Below are 16,518 nucleotides of genomic sequence, written 5' to 3'. Positions count from 1 at the left end.
GACAAAGCCCTCTCTAGTCTTAGCTCACTCATTCAGCTCCACATGCCCCACCCCTCCCCTCCATGCCTGGCCCTGGGCGCCGTGTGGGCGACCATGACGAGGGCATGGATTCCCAGAGCTGCCCCAAAGATGCAAGGGACAGGCATAGCTTTCGAGAGGCATGCTGGAGCAAAGGCACACTGGACCAGTGTCTGCCAAGGGGACCAAGGGCTAGAGGTGTGTTCCAGGGCCAGGCAGGTGACCTGCAAAAAGGGCTGCATCTAAATCTAGAGCTGGGGAAGTCGGCAGGGGTCTTGGATTTCCTCCTGAAGACAATGGGGACTCAAAGGAGTTTCTAAACAGGAAATCTACTAGGTTATCTTGGATAGCTTGCGGAAGGAATCAAATCTGATTTGAGATCAAATCAGTCAGTCAGCCAGTGAGCATGCTGGTATAATCATCCAAGGTGAGAGAAGATAAGACCTGAGAAGTAATTGCAGGGATGGGAAAGAAGTATGCTTGGGTGGTTTAGGAAATTTCTGTTTTAAAGATGGGATTTGGTGGTTATTGATCAGAGTGGAGGGAGAAGGGAGGTGTGAGTGAACCTCTGCAAATGTCATCTTGGAGTCCTTGAACGCTCCAGCTACGGAGGTCAGACCAGAGCAGCCTCTGACCCTGAGGGCAGCTCCAAAGGCAGCAGCAGGACCTGGCTTGGTGGTGGCAAAACTACTGAATGGAAATGTACCTACCTCACTCAGAGGGAAGTTATGAGGACTAATTAAATTGATATTTATTAAGCATGTGTAACAGTGCCTGTTATTAACACTTTATAAATTTTAAAAAGTGGTTGAGGGCTTCCCTGGTGGCGCAGTGGTTAAGAATCTGCCTGCCAATGCAGGGGACACGGGTTTGAGCCCTGGTCCGGGAAGATCCCACATGCCGCGGAGCAACTAAGCCCGTGCTCCGCAACTACTGAGCCTGTGCGCCACAGCTACTGAGCCCGCGTGCTGCAACTACTGAAGCCCACGCACCTTAGAGCCTGCGCTCCGCGACAAGAGAAGCCACCGCAACGAGAAGGCCACACACTGCAACGAAGAGTAGCCCACGCTCGCCACAACTAGAGAAAGCCTGCACGCAGCAAGGAAGACACAACGCAGCCAAAAATAAGTAAATAAAATAAATAAATAAATAAAAAAAAGTGGTTGAGTAGAACTTCATCCAAAAAATGGAGCTCCAGCTCAAAAAAAAAAAAAAAGCCCCAAACCCAAAGTAAAAAGCAAGCCTAAAGCGTCTAAGCACGTCTCTTCTCTGGGCCTCATTTATCCAACGATATAAAACAAAGAGGTTGCATTGGTAGCCTCTTGATCCTGCCAGTGTTGCTTTCCTCATTTTTTGGAGTTTCATCTAAGTGTGTAAAACCCAATGACTTGGGGCTTCCCTGGTGGCACAGTGGTTGAGAGTCCGCCTGCCGATGCAGGGGACACGGGGTCGTGCCCCGGTCTGGGAAGATCCCACATGCCGTGGAGCAGCTGGGCCCGTGAGCCATGGCCACTGAGCCTGCGCGTCCGGAGCCTGTGCTCTGCAACGGGAGAGGCCACAACAGTGAGAGGCCCGCGTACCGCAAAAAAAAAAAACCAAAAAAAACCCCCAATGACTTGCTGAGGCAAGTTCCTACCAGCTTGTGAGGGCAAATTATTAAATTTTCAGGAATTTTGCAGGAGAGAACAACTGCTGGTAACTTGAAATTGGCTATAGTGAGAATATTTACAGCTTGGAAATAGGCAAATGCTACAAACTAGGCCTTCCCCACCATCCTCCTCCCCGCCACCAGTGGTGAGACCCCCTCCCCTCAACCAACACATACACCCAGCTGGGTACATTCCCGCCTTCCAACACTGTCATTATCGGTGGTGGAGGAAGAATCACAGGTCTCTGGGGACCCCACAGGGGCCCAGTCACAGAGTCTGCCCCAGCACAGCCAGCGTCACATGCTCAGGCAAGCCTAGGGTGGGAAGCAGAGCATGCGGGCCTGAGCAGAGCAAACTGGCCGCTCTCAGACACAGGGGAGCAATGGATAGTGGTTAAGGTACTAGTCTCGAAGACCCGGGATGTTACTCCAGTTAGGTCTCTTTTGGCTGTGTGAGTTTAGCTAAGTCCCTCTCAATACTGGGGCTCAGTCTCATCATCTTTAAAATGGGGACAGTCCTGGCCTAGCAGGATGGTTCCCAGGATTAAGTGAGAACATCAGCAAAGTGAGAGGAAAGCTTCCACACCTGGGCCTGGTACAGACAGGTGTTTAGTAAATGTTAGCTGATGCTGTTATCACACCTCCACACACATTCTCGCCCCCCAGGGCACCTGCGGCTGAGCGCTCCCTCACTCTCTGCACCTTGGCACAGAACGGCTCAGTGTCAGGACAAAGACAGAAAACAGGCAGCTCCGTTTCCCAGCTTTTATGAAAATTAATAACATTAATAGCTCACAGACATATACAAACACACAGACTGCTATGTACATGGTCATTAAGTTATTAATTAGTCTCTGTATAAAACGTTTCTACATTAGTGTCCCGGGCTAGGCCCGATCAGTCCTTGTGGCATATTCACAGTAGCAGCCCCTGGGCTTGGCCCCTGTGGTGGGCAGAGGGAGGCTGGTGGCTGTGTGAACAGCCCGCCTCATGATGGGCACAGGAGGCGTCCTGAGTCGCTCACTCTTGAGTCTTTGGCTCCCTTCCTGGCATCTGGAGACCAGCTGTTCAGTGAGCAGGCAAGCAGGCCCAGATTCCTCATCTGGCCTGGCGACCCAGGCCCTGTGCATGGTGGCTTCGGGCCACCCAGCAGGCCCTAGAGGATTCTGGCTAGTTCTGTAGAGTCTGTGTCAGAGCACCCCGAGCTGCTGGCCTCTTCCCTGCAAAAGCCAGAGGAGATGGGCTGGAGGAAGCACCCTCACCCACCTGCTTGTTCCCCGCAGGATCTTGGCTCTGAGGTCTTAGCTCGCTGCCAGGCTGGTCTAAATCACAGGACGTAGTTTGCTCACTCCCACTCTCAGCCCAGAAACTGCTGGTAGGTTTGTTCGCTGTTCTTGCAGCCCACAAGGCACCCCAAGCCCCAGTACCACGCCCTGGCCTGGGCGAGCTGGGCTGGCGCAACTCACTCCACCCTGCCCTCTGGTCTCCGCACCTGAGCTCCTGCACACCAGGAGAGCCGTGAAGAGTGTGGGCTCTGGAGTCAGAACACCAGGGCTCAAACCCCAGCTCTGCCCCTTATCACTTATCACTCTTCCTGGTTAAGCCTCAGTGTCTTCATCTGCAGAGTGGGAATCATAGGCATCTCTGACACCCAAGGTTGTTGGACGACCATAGGAGATCACGAGTACATTCTCTACAATGTAAACTCCTTGAGGGCAGGGATTTATCTGTTTCATTCACTAGAGCAATGCCTGGCACATAGGCGTCCCATTAAGTACTTGTTGAATTAATAAATGTAAAACCACTCAGCCCAGGCAGGCAGCCTGTGTTCAAGAAATGTTAACGGCCACGGTGATGAATCAGCCGGGGGAAAGGGCAGAGGAGGAGCTGTCCAAGGAAGATGTGTGGAAGGCAAATCTGGCTTTGGCCCCAGGAGGTACTAGCCGAGGGCTTAGACTGGATGATGTCTCCTCGTCCACCTCCCTGTCCCTTCCCCACTCACCTCAGGGCCTGCAGGGCCTTCTTGTTCTGCCGCCGCTTCTCCTCGTCAATGGGGTACAGCTTAAAGAGCAGCAGGCCTATGAGGATGAGGACTATGGGAGCCATGGTCACCAGCATCTTCAGTGTGAACTTGACACGTGCTGGCTGGGAGCAGCCACGGGTCTGGTACCCAGTAAAGCTGTGGGACCCAGTGGTTAGGGGAGTGGTGAGGATGGGGCACCTGGGACCTACCCCTGCCCAGCACTGCCCAGACTCCCCCCCACTCACTCCAGACTGAGGGTGGAGATGCCCAGGGAGACTCCGGAGGCAAACTTGGTGAAGAAGACATAGAAGGAGAAGAAGATGGGCTCGGTCCCATGGATATGGGGCTGCTTCAAGTGGAAGTCATCAATGACGTCAGGCAGCATGGACCTGTACACGGTGGTGGCAGCCGTGAGCACCCTTCCGCCTAGCAACCCCAGACCTCCACTAGCCCATGTGGTCCGTGTCAATAAGAGTGGTCCTCTGAGAGTTTGCAGTCCCACAGCTCACACACAGTTCAATGAGGAGTGGGCAACTTCATGTGAATAAAAAAGACGGCCCTTTCCTCCAAGATGAAGTAGCCCCAGATCTAGTTGCTCAGCTAGGCAGGTATAGAGTGCAGGCTAGATCTAAGCCCCCATTTCCCACCCTGACTAGATGTGGTTGTGCAGTTCACGACCTGTACAACTGTACTGGGAAGACCTGCCCCACCCCCAACCTGGACCCACAGAATGGCCTGCAGGGAGACAAGCCCCACAGGATTCTCCCTAAGGAGCTTCAGAACTGGGGGGTGGGAGGCTGGGAAACATACCCCGGTGGGCCTATATATACTTACCAGGGTAGTAAGAAGGCAGCTGCTACACTGACGCCAGCTGCCACAGCTACCACATATGTGACAATCAGGTTACTCTCCATGAGGGCCACCAAGATGAGAAATGGCACTGCTGACTAGGGGAGCGGGCACAGGAATACGAGTCAGCTGGGAAGCTCCCATCAGTAGCCCCCAAGTCAGCCCAGGCCCTGTCCTTCAGCCCCACTCACTGAGATCCCAATGTACACAGCCATCTTCTTGCCAAACCGGGTTAGGAACCACTGCCAGATGGGGATGGTGACTGTGGCCGAGAACTGTGGATGGGCAAAGGGGGAGGAGAGGGAAGTGGGTTAGAGCCATGGAATACCCTCTGCTCTTCCCAGGGCTCTAAAGGTGCTCCCAGCCCTGCTCAAGAGACAGATGACATCATCTGGACAGTTGAGGACAGGCACCCGATGGCTCTTCAGGGGAGCTGAGGGCGAGTCCCCATCTCATCTCCTGCCTTCTCTGAGCACAGAGCTCCGGAAGTTCTGGCTTCCACACCTTTGCTTTTGCTATGCTCTCTACTTGAACATCTAACCCCAAACCCTTTCTTCTTTTTCCCCCAGTGTAATTGAGATACAATTGACATATAACATTGTACTAGTTCAAGGTGCACAACATAAAGATTTGATATATGTACCCAAACTCTTTCTTTCATCGTCCTACCTAAGCAGTGGTAGGTCAGATCCAAAGGTTCTGAGAAGCCTCCCTCATCCCTCATGACCTTGGGCCAGTCTGGGAAACGTCCTCTGGCTATATCCAAAGAACCATCTCGCAGCCTAAGCCACTTCGGCCACCCTCGGGGCCCCACACGCACCATGATGGCCAGGAGCAGATTCTGGAATTCGTTACGAAAACCCAAGGTGTAGGTGCAAAACAGAGCGAAGTTCCCCTCCACCAGCTGGGGGACAGGAGAGCGTGGTGGGAAGGAAAGGTAAGGAAACAGGTGATGTAGTTGGGGCTGAGCCTCCATGACATTCCCTATGCTCCAGGGACCCCTGCTCACTCCGCCTCCATTCCACCTGTCCCTCGGGCTTTGTCCCATCCTGAGTCCGAGGCCTACCCCGCCCCTCGTTCCACATACCCCCTCCTGCCCAGGCTGAGCATATCAGGGCCCGACTCACCATGAAAGCCAAGGAGGTGAAGAGGAAGCCGGCAATAAGCTTGATGTACGGGCCATGGCTCATGACCAGCCGGAGGCCCTGAAAGAAGGGCATCGGCTTGGCCTGCTGAGTCTCGTAGGGTTCTGGGGGCCAGAGGGGACGGTGAGGCAGGAGCAGAGGCCCCTCCCCAAGCCTGAGGCCCAGGCAAAGGGACAAAACCACCCCACGCTGGGGCCTTTCCCCAGGACCCCTCACCTCTCTGCTCCCGCACGCCCAGGGTCAGGATGACAGCGCAGATGACATAGATGGAGGCAATGACCCCTGCCGCCAGCAGGTATGCGTTTTGCTGTAAAGAGGGGAAAGGTGACATAGAGAAACAGTCAGTCTGATTTCATCCCAGCTCCCACCAGCTCTACTCAATGACCTTGGATCAGTCCCTTCTCTGTGGGCCTCACTGTCTCTATCCGCGAAATGGGAAAATCAGCCTGCGCCTGCTGTTGCTTCCCAAGGCCAAGTCCAGGTGAACAAAAGGTTAAGAAGGCCAGGCTGTGGAGTCTGAGAGCCCACAGTTCAAAGCTCCCCAAATCTAGTTTCTGCAACTCACTAGCTCGATTACCCTGGACAAATTATTTAGCCTCCCTGTGCTTCAGTTTCCTTATCTGCAAAGTGGGCACATTAACACTTTGTATAACAGATGCCCAACATTTACAAACACTAGCCATTATTAATATTTTGAGGATAATGGCAGAATCACCCCATCGTTCCTCATCTCCCCCAGCCCTGCCCTGCCAGGGCCTTACCGTTTCTCTGAGTGAGGTGGCGCTCTGCGTGCGATTGACACCTTCCAAGGCTACCGTAGAAGCATTGGCGTCCTGGACACAAGGTGTATGTGCTTGGCCCACAATCTGCCCCTGGATTGCTGTGCCCAGCACTGTACCTAATACCTCCACGGTCATCCCTGAGCAGGAAAAAGCAAGTCCTTTTGAGGGGCCGCACGGCTTGTGGGCCCCCAGGGAGGAAGGTCAGATGGATATAAGCCCAGCTCTAGCCACAGGCGATAGTAGCAGCTCCAGATAGGATGGGTACTGGGTACTGGGGTAGACAGCACCTTGGCCTAAACTCATGGCCTCGCTATGTGACCTCTCCCTGGTCCTTCCACCTCCCTGGTCTCACCAGAGCAATAAGTTATTTTTAAGATGGTTTCACACCCACTCCCAAGAGCAGGGAGCTGGGCCCACAAGGGAAGAAACATGGTAGGAGGGTCAGGGAGTGGAGACCCTGGGTCCCTGGTGGGTGGGCTCAGTGGGCTGGGGAGACTTACGATACGCAGTGGCAGAATCCCGCTCACTCTGTTCCGTGCTGATGAACATGGTGAGAGCTGAGTAGGGAACGTGGAAACACTGGCATGGAAGAGAGGCCCTCGGCCAGTCAGACGATGGACAGACAGATGTGGCTTCGGGCACCAACCCCGGAGGCCCCAGGGACTTCCCGCACCCCTGCCCATACTCACCGTGACCAGCGTCTCAAAGAGGCAGTAGAAAAGCAAGTACCACAGGGTCTGGCCCTGTTGGAAGTCAGGCACGAACCAGATGAGGAAGTAGGCGATGATGGCCAGGGGCGTGGAGAAGATGATCCTGAGGAAGGGGAGGGTTTGAGTGGAGGCAGGATGCCAAAACCCCAGGATCAGGGCCCAGGCTGGACTGCTCTGCAGCCCCACAGGGTGCCCGGCAGGAAGGAAATTCATCCCCCTGGATGTACCCACCCCAGGGTCTCTGGGAAGGGACTGATGGCCCAGCCCAGAAGGGCACACTGAGGCAGGGCCCCCAGCCTACAGTCCTGAGCATGGGGTATGAGGTCAGACCCTCCTGAGTCTTGCCTGCATCTCCCCAGGTGTGAAGGCTCCAAAGACAGGGGCTTTCTATGGGCTGAGGGGCTGAGAATGCAGGCCAAGACCTCAGATGGTGGGGCAGGGAGGCAGTGGGGGAGGAGACATCCCAGTGGGATCTCACCCATGTGTGCATACACAGGAGTGGGGGAGGCCAACTCCAGGTGAAGGTGTTGCTTCTGGAGCAGCCAGAGGGGAGGACTGGGTCCAGTGCCTCCCCACATGTGAGTCCCACACCATCCTAGTTAGATCTCAGGATGGTCCAACTTCACGGCATCAGTATAGAAAGGCAGCAGAGAACCATGGTGAAAAGGCCTTTGGAGCCACACTTCCGGGATCCAGTTCTGGCTCTACCAGTAACTATAAATAACTTGGTCTGGGGCAAGTTATTTAACTTTTGAGGTTCATTTTACCAAATTATCGTTTACAAACGATAATAGTAATAGCACCTACCTTACCTTCAACACTTACTCAAGAAATATTCAAGTGTCAACTCTGTGCTGAGCACTATTCTAATGACTTGGGACGTATCAGTAAACAAAACAGACAAGTCATTGCCCTCGTGGAATTTACATTCTAGTTGGCAAACAAAAAATAAACATAAGATATATACTATCCAGCCTTAAAAAGGAATGAAATTCTGACACTTGCTACAACATAAAACTTGAAGACCTTATGCTAAGTGAAATCAGCCTGACACAGAAAGACAAATCTGGCATGATCCCACTTAGTCAAATTCACAGACAGAAAGTAGTTGGTTGCCAGTGGCTGGAGGGGAGCAAGGAATGGGGTGTTAGTGTTTAACGGGTACAGAGTTTCAGTTTGGAACAAGTTCTGGAGAGATGGTCACACAACAATGTGACTATACTTAATGCCACTGAATTGTACACTTGAAAATGGCTAAAATGGTAAATTAAAAAATTTTTAAATAGTGTATCCTACCACACACCAAAAAAGCTACATAACATAGTAGACGGTGATTAAGTGCTGTAGAAAAAAGAAGGAAAGCAGGCTAAAGGGGATTGGGAGTATGTGGGTACGATTCACAAGCAGGTGGCCAAGGTAGCCCTCACTGAGAAGGTGGCCTCTGTGCCAGGCCTCGAATGAGAGGAGGCAGTTGGCCTGGCAGAGGTCGCGGGGCAACAGGGCTCAGGTGGGAAATGTGCCCCAGCAGGCCTGGGGAGGAGGAAGGAGGCCAGGGGGCCAGAGAGAGTGGCGTGCGCATGGGAGATGGAATTAGGAAGTGAGGTTGGACAGGAAATGGGGTGCCAGGTCATGTAGGGCCCAATAGGCCATTGTAAGGACTTTGGCTCTATTTCACAGGGTTGAAGTCGTTTTGAGACTTAAGTTGATATTAAAATGTAGAACAGTTCTTGGGACACAGCAAGTGTTTGCTGTGATTATCACACCAGGAAAGCTCAGCGGGAGACTTCAGGGAGCTGCCGAGAGCACTGGGCTGGGAATCAGACCTCAGATCCATCCCTGCTGCATCTCCCATGGGACCCTGCTGACACTCTGCCTCTCAATGGGTGGCCGGGAACTCCAGGAAAGTGTTCCGTCAGAGTCTTCCTCGTCTGAAACGGAGGATTTAAATGCTGGCTGAGGGCAGGGACTGGTCTGAGGCCTGGGAGAGGGGGCCCCAGGGCTCAGGAGCCCTGGAAGGCCCAGTCTCTTTCTACACCGAAAGCAGAAGGGGTGCCAGGTCCCAGGTCCTAATGGGGGTGGATGAAGAGGAGGGTCATGTACGTTACACGGCAGCCCTCAGCATGCGCTCAGACAGGGGTGGGGGTACCACTCAGAGGTGTCGCCAGGAGTTCTCACCCTGACAGCTGAGGCCACGTGCTGAATCACAAACCAGCCTGAAGGGCCCTCAGCTACTTCACCAAGCTGGTTGCCGCACGTGCCTGCGTGGGCGAGACGTCCTCAGATCTCACCTCCCAAAGGGAGGGCTTCCTCTGCTCTCCCGCCCTTACTCTACCCCACCCCTCCCAGATCCTCAGAGAACCAGGGCTCCTCTGGCAGCCTTCCCCAAACACTCCATCCAAGCAGCCGGGGCTGTGGAACCAAATGTGCTGGGAGTAACCCGGGCTGCTGCTGCTTCGGGCTGGCCCGGGCTGCTGCTATTACTGCTGCTGCTGCTTCAGGCTGGCCCGGGCAGCTGCCTGCCATTGGCTGTGTCTTATGAGGAGATGTGGCAGCTCAGCCCCGCCCCTGAGTGGCTGCCAGGGGGGCGGGTACGAGGCCCAGTCTCAGGGGCTGGCTCACCGGGAACCCCAGCAGCCTGTGCAGGTAAGGCAGACTCTCCTGCCCACTGGCCCTGAAGCTTGGATCAAAGGCCCCAAGCTGGGCCTTTGCCAGGGGCTGGCGGGATTTCAGTGGGAGGGGGACCTCGTGGGAAAGGAAGCTGTGCTGGGGGGCAGGGACTGTGGGAAGAGCTTTGAAGGCCTTGAAGGCCGGAGACCAGGTATGGGCGCCCCTGGGGCAGGAAGGCGCCCACTCGAGCCTGGATGGGCTAGAGATGAAAGGGGCATGTCCCCCCCCGCCCCCCAACCACCAAGCAGGATGTCCTGGAGGGAGCCAGAGCCCTGGCCTGTCAGCCTGTCCCTCGCGCCTGCCTTTGCCAGCTGATCTGTAGCACCACCACCCCCCAGCCTTGCCTCAAAGCCTGAGGCTGAGGCCTGTAGGCTCTGTGTCAAAGGAAAAGGTAGTTCTCACGGTCCAAGGAGCCAGAGGTTATGCTGTCCCTTCTGGGTTTTACCTTCCACGCTTACCCCTCCACCAGGAGCCACTCTGCAGGGGTGCCAAATTATACTTAATAAGTGCCAGAAATGGTTCTAAGCACGTTACGTATTAAAAAATTTAATTCTCACCACAACCCTGTGAGACAGGCATAATCATTATCCCCACTTTGCAGATGAAGAAACTTGAGGCTGAGATGTTAAATGTCTTGCCCAAGGTCGTACAGCTCTAAGTGGCTAAGTCGGTATTCAAAATGAGGCAGGCTGGCTCCAGAGTGTAACCTTTCAACGATTATGGGAAGTGATGGAGCGGGAGAAGTTAGAATTCCAGCTTCATGGAAGGGAAAAGGACCTTGGGGAGGAATGGGGCCTGGGCCAGGGGAAGCCGCTCAGTCTAGCAATTCGGCCAGCCTGGGTATGAACTGGCAGGAGTTCCAATGCCCATGCCTGGGGCAGCTGAGACCTTGCTGGGGTTTCTGCATCATTCCTCCTCCTCACCCCCCAGCCTGTGACAAACCATGTGGAAGGACCACGGGGTAGCAGACATGGCAGAAGCCCCGCCTTCTACCACCTCAGAAGGAGCATTTTCTACTCACCAGGGCATGAGGCGGCCTAGGCGGGTCCAGGGGGATTTGCTAATGCAGAAGCCCACCAGGGGGTCTGTGATGGCATCCCAAGCTCGGCCCACAAACAGGATGATGGAAGCAGAGAAAGGATCCACCTGGGATGGGGAACAGGCAAAAGATGACTTCCTCATCCTTCAACTGATGGGCAACAACCACCCTCACCGATGGGCAAAGGCAGGGCTCCCTCCCTACTTCAGCCTGGCCATTAGGACCCTGTACTGCTCCCACCCAGGCCTTAAGCATCATCACTTGCCTTGTTAATAATGACAACAACAGTTTCCCAACAGAAGTAGCACTGTGTGTCTCCTTGGAAACTTTCCCAGATATTTCCCCCTAGGTCCTCCCCTCCGCTGCCCTTGAAAAACACTCCCATCAATTAGAATGAATCCAGAATTCAGTTCCTTGCCTCCCTCTCACAAGCCCCAACCACCTGATATCAGAAATAGCATTTGCTGGGTCACCGCAGTGGCCCTCAATTTCCCCATCTGTATAATGGGGTTATGACCCCTATCTTACAGGGTCAAGCTCTATCTTGGATGTGGAAAAAGAAATCAATAGAAAAAATGTTGAAAAAGTAGACTGTTACTGTCACTACCCATTCAAGCTATCCCCCTCCCCCCAAACCTTCTAGGCCTAAATAGACAGTTTCTCTGGACTCTTCCTCATCCATCAATAGGCTCTACTATTACTATCGCTCCAGGAAGCTGGAGAGGCCTCTCCCACACTGCAGTTTCCCCAGTCTGACTTTTCTAACTTCTTACATTTTGACAGCAGGTTCCCCATTATTTGCACCCCATTTAGGGCCTGGCCCATGGGAGTTGCTCAAAAACTAGCTGCTTAAATTAGGTCATTTGTCTTTTCTGGGGCTTAGGCTTCCCCATCTATTAAGTGAATACAAGATGCCTTGCTTGCAAAGTCACCAACCCCTGAGCCAAGCCAGCTACTGCTGTCCAGCTGGGGGTATTGTGTGCCAGTCTCTTCTAAGAACATCACAGCGGGCTCCATTCTATCACACCACTGCCTACCCCTCCAGGCTCTGTTGCTCTTGCCAGGCAAGGAGGAGTGAGCTGACCTTGCCAGCTAAGAGGCCTGGGGCAGAGACTCCCCTTCTGGATACTCTCCAAAGCCTTCTTATTTCTCACCCGCTGTGACTCTGAGAGGCAGGAGAGTAGGGATTCCCAGTCCCATTTCACAGATGGGGAAACTGACCCTACCCTGGAGTCCGTAGTCTCTCCCACCTTGGGGTGATGGAGGAGCCCTAGCGGGCTCAGCTCACTCACCTGAGCTACATCCAACAGGTAGATCTGCAGGAAGAACCCCAGGGCACAACCCGTCACCTGGTAGGGTGTCCCCCCAACTGCATAGCAAAGTTTGTTGCAAATGGACAACTGGTTTTTCTTCTTCGACTCCTGGGAAGAAGAGGAAAGAATGAAAAGAGATCCACGATCCTGGCCTTCATCCTGGAAGTTTCCAGAGACAGGAAACTCTGGAACTTTGCCAGGAGGAACAAGTCTGCCTTGCCCTATTCCCACCCAGGGACAGCTCACTTCCCACAAGAAATGAAAGGTATTCTCTGTTCTTAAAAATCTGGAAAAGGGGAATCCATACTGAGGAAGTAGCCCCTAAGCCACCCCACCCCAAACCCAGATCCTTATCAGCTCGTCTTCACTTAATGACTCCTCCAAAGGCCTCAGTTCTGTTTGTTTCCAAGTTGGAGAGGGAGCACGCGCCAGCAATGGACCTGTCCCCACCTGGCACCAGCTGCCACAACCTGAAAATCCTCTTGCCGCCAAGAGCTGCCTAAGCCCAGCCCTGGCTTCTGCCCTGATTCAGAGGCTAGTGAACCTGCCTACTGGGTGAGGGCTCTAGAGATCCCTAAGGGCCCAACCCAGCTGGCTCTAGGCCCAGCTGTTCCTTCCATCTGTCCCAGAGCCTCCCTGGCCCCTGGAGGCAGCCAGACCTTCAGGCAAACCCAGGAGCTGTCCTACCCTCCCTCTCTCCCTGTCCCCCTCCCCCAGTTCCCAGAGAATCTTGGAGAGGAGAGGAAAGTCCTCTAGGTGCAGGGCTGGACCCTCTCTGGGTGGGGCACTAGGGAGGTTAAGGTTGCCCAGGGAAAGTAGATTACTCATACACGGGAGCAGCATAATTGCTTTCCCAGGCTTCTTCCAAGGATCGGTTAATAAAATTAAAACGAAAAGGCAGTCACCTCCTAGATATCTAGATATCTTTTGCCTGGGATCCCTCCCTGGGGCCGTCTGATGTCATTGGGTCCTTCATTATGTCCAGAGAGCTGGGAATGGGGCCGAAGGTCAAGACGCGCAAAGCTCCGCGCGAGAGCCGACACCTACACTGACACAAACGCCTGCGGAATGCGGCTCCTTTAAGAGCAGAGCCCTTGCTCTTATGAATGAACTTGAGCGGCCCTCACTGCGGAGTTGAGAAGCAGGCGTAGCATGTGGGAGTGGAGAGCAGGGGGATGAGAGATTTGGGACCAAGTTGGGCTTCCCAGATTTCTGGGGTCTCTCTGGCGTCTAGGGCAGCAAAATTAAGCGTCTGGTCACAGAGGAACGGAAACCGACTAGGCAGAGCGGAGCCGGGCACAACGTGGAGCCGCCGGTGGGGCCGCTCCCCAGAGACACCCAGAGTGGGGGGTGGGCAAAAGGGGGCCAGCGCCTACAAACCTTCTCCATCACTGCCTGCCTCCAGGGCACCCCAGGGCCCTCTCCTGCCTCTGGGTCCTCCTGTTCCCGGCTTAGCCCAAGGTGTCCCAGAACCAGGTTTATCCCGTGACGCCCCACCTCAGCCTGCCGCCCACCCTTGACCCTCCACCCGGGGTGCCCGGCCCTCACCTTCACCTGGACTGGGCGTTCACCGGCTTGGAGGATGCCCGTGGGCAGCAGCCCCGCGGCGGAGCCGCTCTCGGCGCCCTCTCCTTTGGCCATGAGCCGCGGGCCACGCCGCCCCGGACCGGGAAGCCGGGATGTTCCTCTGCTCCGCGATGTTCCTCTGCTCCGCGGGCCTCCGCTCCGCCCGGGCTCGCGTTGTAGTTGTAGCCGCCGCCGCCGCTACGAACGCCGCTGACTCGCTCACTGCACTCCCCACGCGCCTCTTAAAAGGTTGGGCCCTGCCCTCTCTAACTGGCCAATCCTGGAGCTCTGCTACACCGCCGCCAGCCAATCCTGGAGCCCGTCGGGCCTCCCGCCGGCCCAAACCCCTCTGCGGCTTGTGCCACCAAGCCACGTTCTCCAGCCTGGAGCCCGCGTCCGGCTGCGCGCCTCCGCGCAACCCCGCGGTTAAAGCCGGAGACCCACTTGACAAGCACGAGGAACTGAGGTCCAAGGCTATAAGTGACCTGCCCGAGGTCCCCCAGAGTGAGTTCTACCTGAGTGAGATCTACACCCCAAGACTTCCAACCCCCAGGCCTAGGAAAGGCAGAGGCTTGGAAACCTACTGCCCCCTTTAACGTCTGGAGTCAGTTCGAGTCTCCCTCTGCTCCAAACCTGGAGCATATAGCGCTGACACTTTCCTAACCGACACCCCTCACCCCTCCTCCAAGACGGACCATTTCTTCTTCCCGACATTGGCATCTGTGGGGCCCTCGCGATGGGAGAGAAAGACGAGGCAACGCAGTCGCAGTCGCTGCCGGCAGGAAGCTCCTAAGTTGTGGAGAGGAGTCGGGACCACAGCCATCAGCACACAATGATGATATCAGCGGCATTTTACGGAGAGCTCCCTCCATGCTTAACATGATCTAATTCAACCCTCATAACCACCGTGTGAGGGTGGTGCTATTATTATCCCCATTTTACAGCTGAGGGAAGGAAAACTCAGAGAAATGAAACAGCGCTCATGTGGCAGAGGCAGGCCTATAAGGTTTTGCCCCATTTCACATCCTTCCCTCTCCACAGCCCTGTGCTATCCCTCTCAGCAAAAATTATGAGAAGGGTAAACCAGTCTCCCCAAGAAGAAGCCCTGGGAGAGGGAATTTCCTGGCGGTCCAGTGGTTGGGACTCCGTGCCTTCACTGCCGAGGACCAGAATTCAATCCCTGGATCCCTGGTTGGGGAACTGGGATCCCACAAGCTGCGTGGCACGGCCAAAAAGAAGCCCTGGGAGATACAAAGCTCTGGGTTGAAACAATCAAGGAAAGGTTTGAAAGAGTGCTGAATAATCTGGTGGCACAGTGGTTAAGAATCCACCTGCCAATGCAGGGGACACAGGTTCGATCCCTGCTCGGGGAAGATGCCACATGCCATGGAGCAACTAAGCCCGTGTGCCACAACTGCTGAGCCTGCGCTCTAGAGCCTTCGAGCCACAACTACTGAGCCCGCGTGCCACAACTACTGAAGCCCACGTGCCTAGAGCCCATGCACTGAAACAAAGAGTAGCCCCCACTCGCCACAACTAGACAAAGCCCGCATGTGGCAACAAAGACCCAACGCAGCCAAAAATAAATAAATTTATAAAAAAGAAAGAAGATGGGAGGCTAGACCCAGATGCCAGAAAAGTCTTCTACCACCTCTGGGCCCCTCATGTCACCATCAGCCCTGGCTTCCCAGGCACTCAAGAGGCTGGGAGGGGGCCAGTTGAGACTGACTAGTGAAGTGGTTGCTGGGATGCTCCAAGGCTACTCACTCCTGTGCCTGTGGTTGCTCAGTGTCAGTTTCCTTTTTTCTTTCATAAAATCTGATTGCCAGCAGGAGAGATGAGGTCTGGCTGCCCCAGGATGGCCACACCAAGCTTCCTCATCTGCCCTAGCAGATCCCCATCTTGGCACACAGATTTTGGCCACTGCTGAGCCTAAGGGAGCCAAGATGAGGCAGCTGAATACTGTGAAAAGGGCCTGAACTGGCCCCCACGGTTCTGCCACGAGTGGTGTGACACTGTTCTGTCTCTTCCCCTCTCTGGGCTTGAGTTGGCTGAGGTGACTGTACGATCCCTTCCAGCGCTAACATCCTCAGTCCGATGGGATCACGCTACAACACAAGTGATTTAGACCCCTGCCAAACCGTGAGCTCTGGGAAGGTAGGAACCACATCTTTTTCACGGCCATATCCCCATTGACTAGCGGGGGCCTGACTCAGATGTGTTCAGTGATGCCTGCTCAGCCTCCCTCAGGTACAAGCATAAGGGTAGCCCATTCAGAAGAGCCCCAGGCTCCTCCGTTTACTAGCTGTGTGGTTGATCCTGGGCAGCTCAGTTAACCTCCCTGTGTATAAGGTGGAGATATTAAGTGACTACCTAATAGAGCTGTTTTGGATATGAAACAAGAAAATGCAGGGGAAGTGCTTAGCACAAGTGCCTGGGAGCCCAGGCTGGGCTGGTCCCCCCTCCTGGCCCAGTTCCAGTCTGCCAGCATAGCATATAAGATTCCAGATATGGCCTGACCAAGCCAACACAATAGGCCTATTATTTTCCCCAGTCTGGACACGACACATTGTTAATGCAGCCTAAGACTGCTGGGCTTTGGAGCCTTTCTCTCCCATGATTAGTTCCCATCAGGTTGTGGTCAACTAAATCATTCAGATCCTTTTCACTGGAGCTAGGGTCAAGTCAGGTCTCTCCCTCATCCTCTGCTTTGTGTAGTGTCTCCCCCTTCTTGAAGCTCACAGAACAACAGTGTCAT

General features: G+C 54.5%; 1 protein-coding gene across 4 annotated transcripts; it reads right to left on the bottom strand.

The window, feature by feature from the left end:
- Window positions 1-2,417: 2,417 nt before the first annotated feature.
- On the bottom strand, window positions 2,418-13,971 carry MFSD2A (MFSD2 lysolipid transporter A, lysophospholipid). Of its 4 annotated transcripts, none has more exons than XR_009520564.1 (14): window positions 13,743-13,971; window positions 12,174-12,302; window positions 10,864-10,988; window positions 7,155-7,278; window positions 6,966-7,044; window positions 6,445-6,602; window positions 5,900-5,990; window positions 5,666-5,787; window positions 5,359-5,442; window positions 4,730-4,813; window positions 4,524-4,636; window positions 3,935-4,078; window positions 3,669-3,744; window positions 2,418-2,886 (listed from the first exon to the last, which is right to left on the bottom strand). XR_009520564.1 is itself a non-coding variant. In XM_060020010.1 (14 exons), the coding sequence occupies exons 1-14, from the start codon at window positions 13,833-13,835 to the stop codon at window positions 2,823-2,825; spliced, it is 1,587 nt and encodes a 528-aa protein (XP_059875993.1). In that variant the 5' UTR covers window positions 13,836-13,971; the 3' UTR covers window positions 2,418-2,822. The 4 variants fall into 4 exon arrangements, 3 of the variants coding, with proteins under 3 accessions (XP_059875993.1, XP_059875999.1, XP_059876010.1); XM_060020010.1 differs by having other exon boundaries at window positions 3,669-3,845; XM_060020016.1 differs by having other exon boundaries at window positions 3,669-3,845; window positions 13,749-13,971.
- Window positions 13,972-16,518: the final 2,547 nt, after the last annotated feature.

This window comes from Delphinus delphis, chromosome 1 (genome assembly GCF_949987515.2).
Source record: "Delphinus delphis chromosome 1, mDelDel1.2, whole genome shotgun sequence".
NCBI lineage: Eukaryota > Metazoa > Chordata > Mammalia > Artiodactyla > Delphinidae > Delphinus > Delphinus delphis.
Note: the sequence above shows the minus strand (reverse complement) of the source record. Positions and strands in the feature narration are given on the sequence as shown.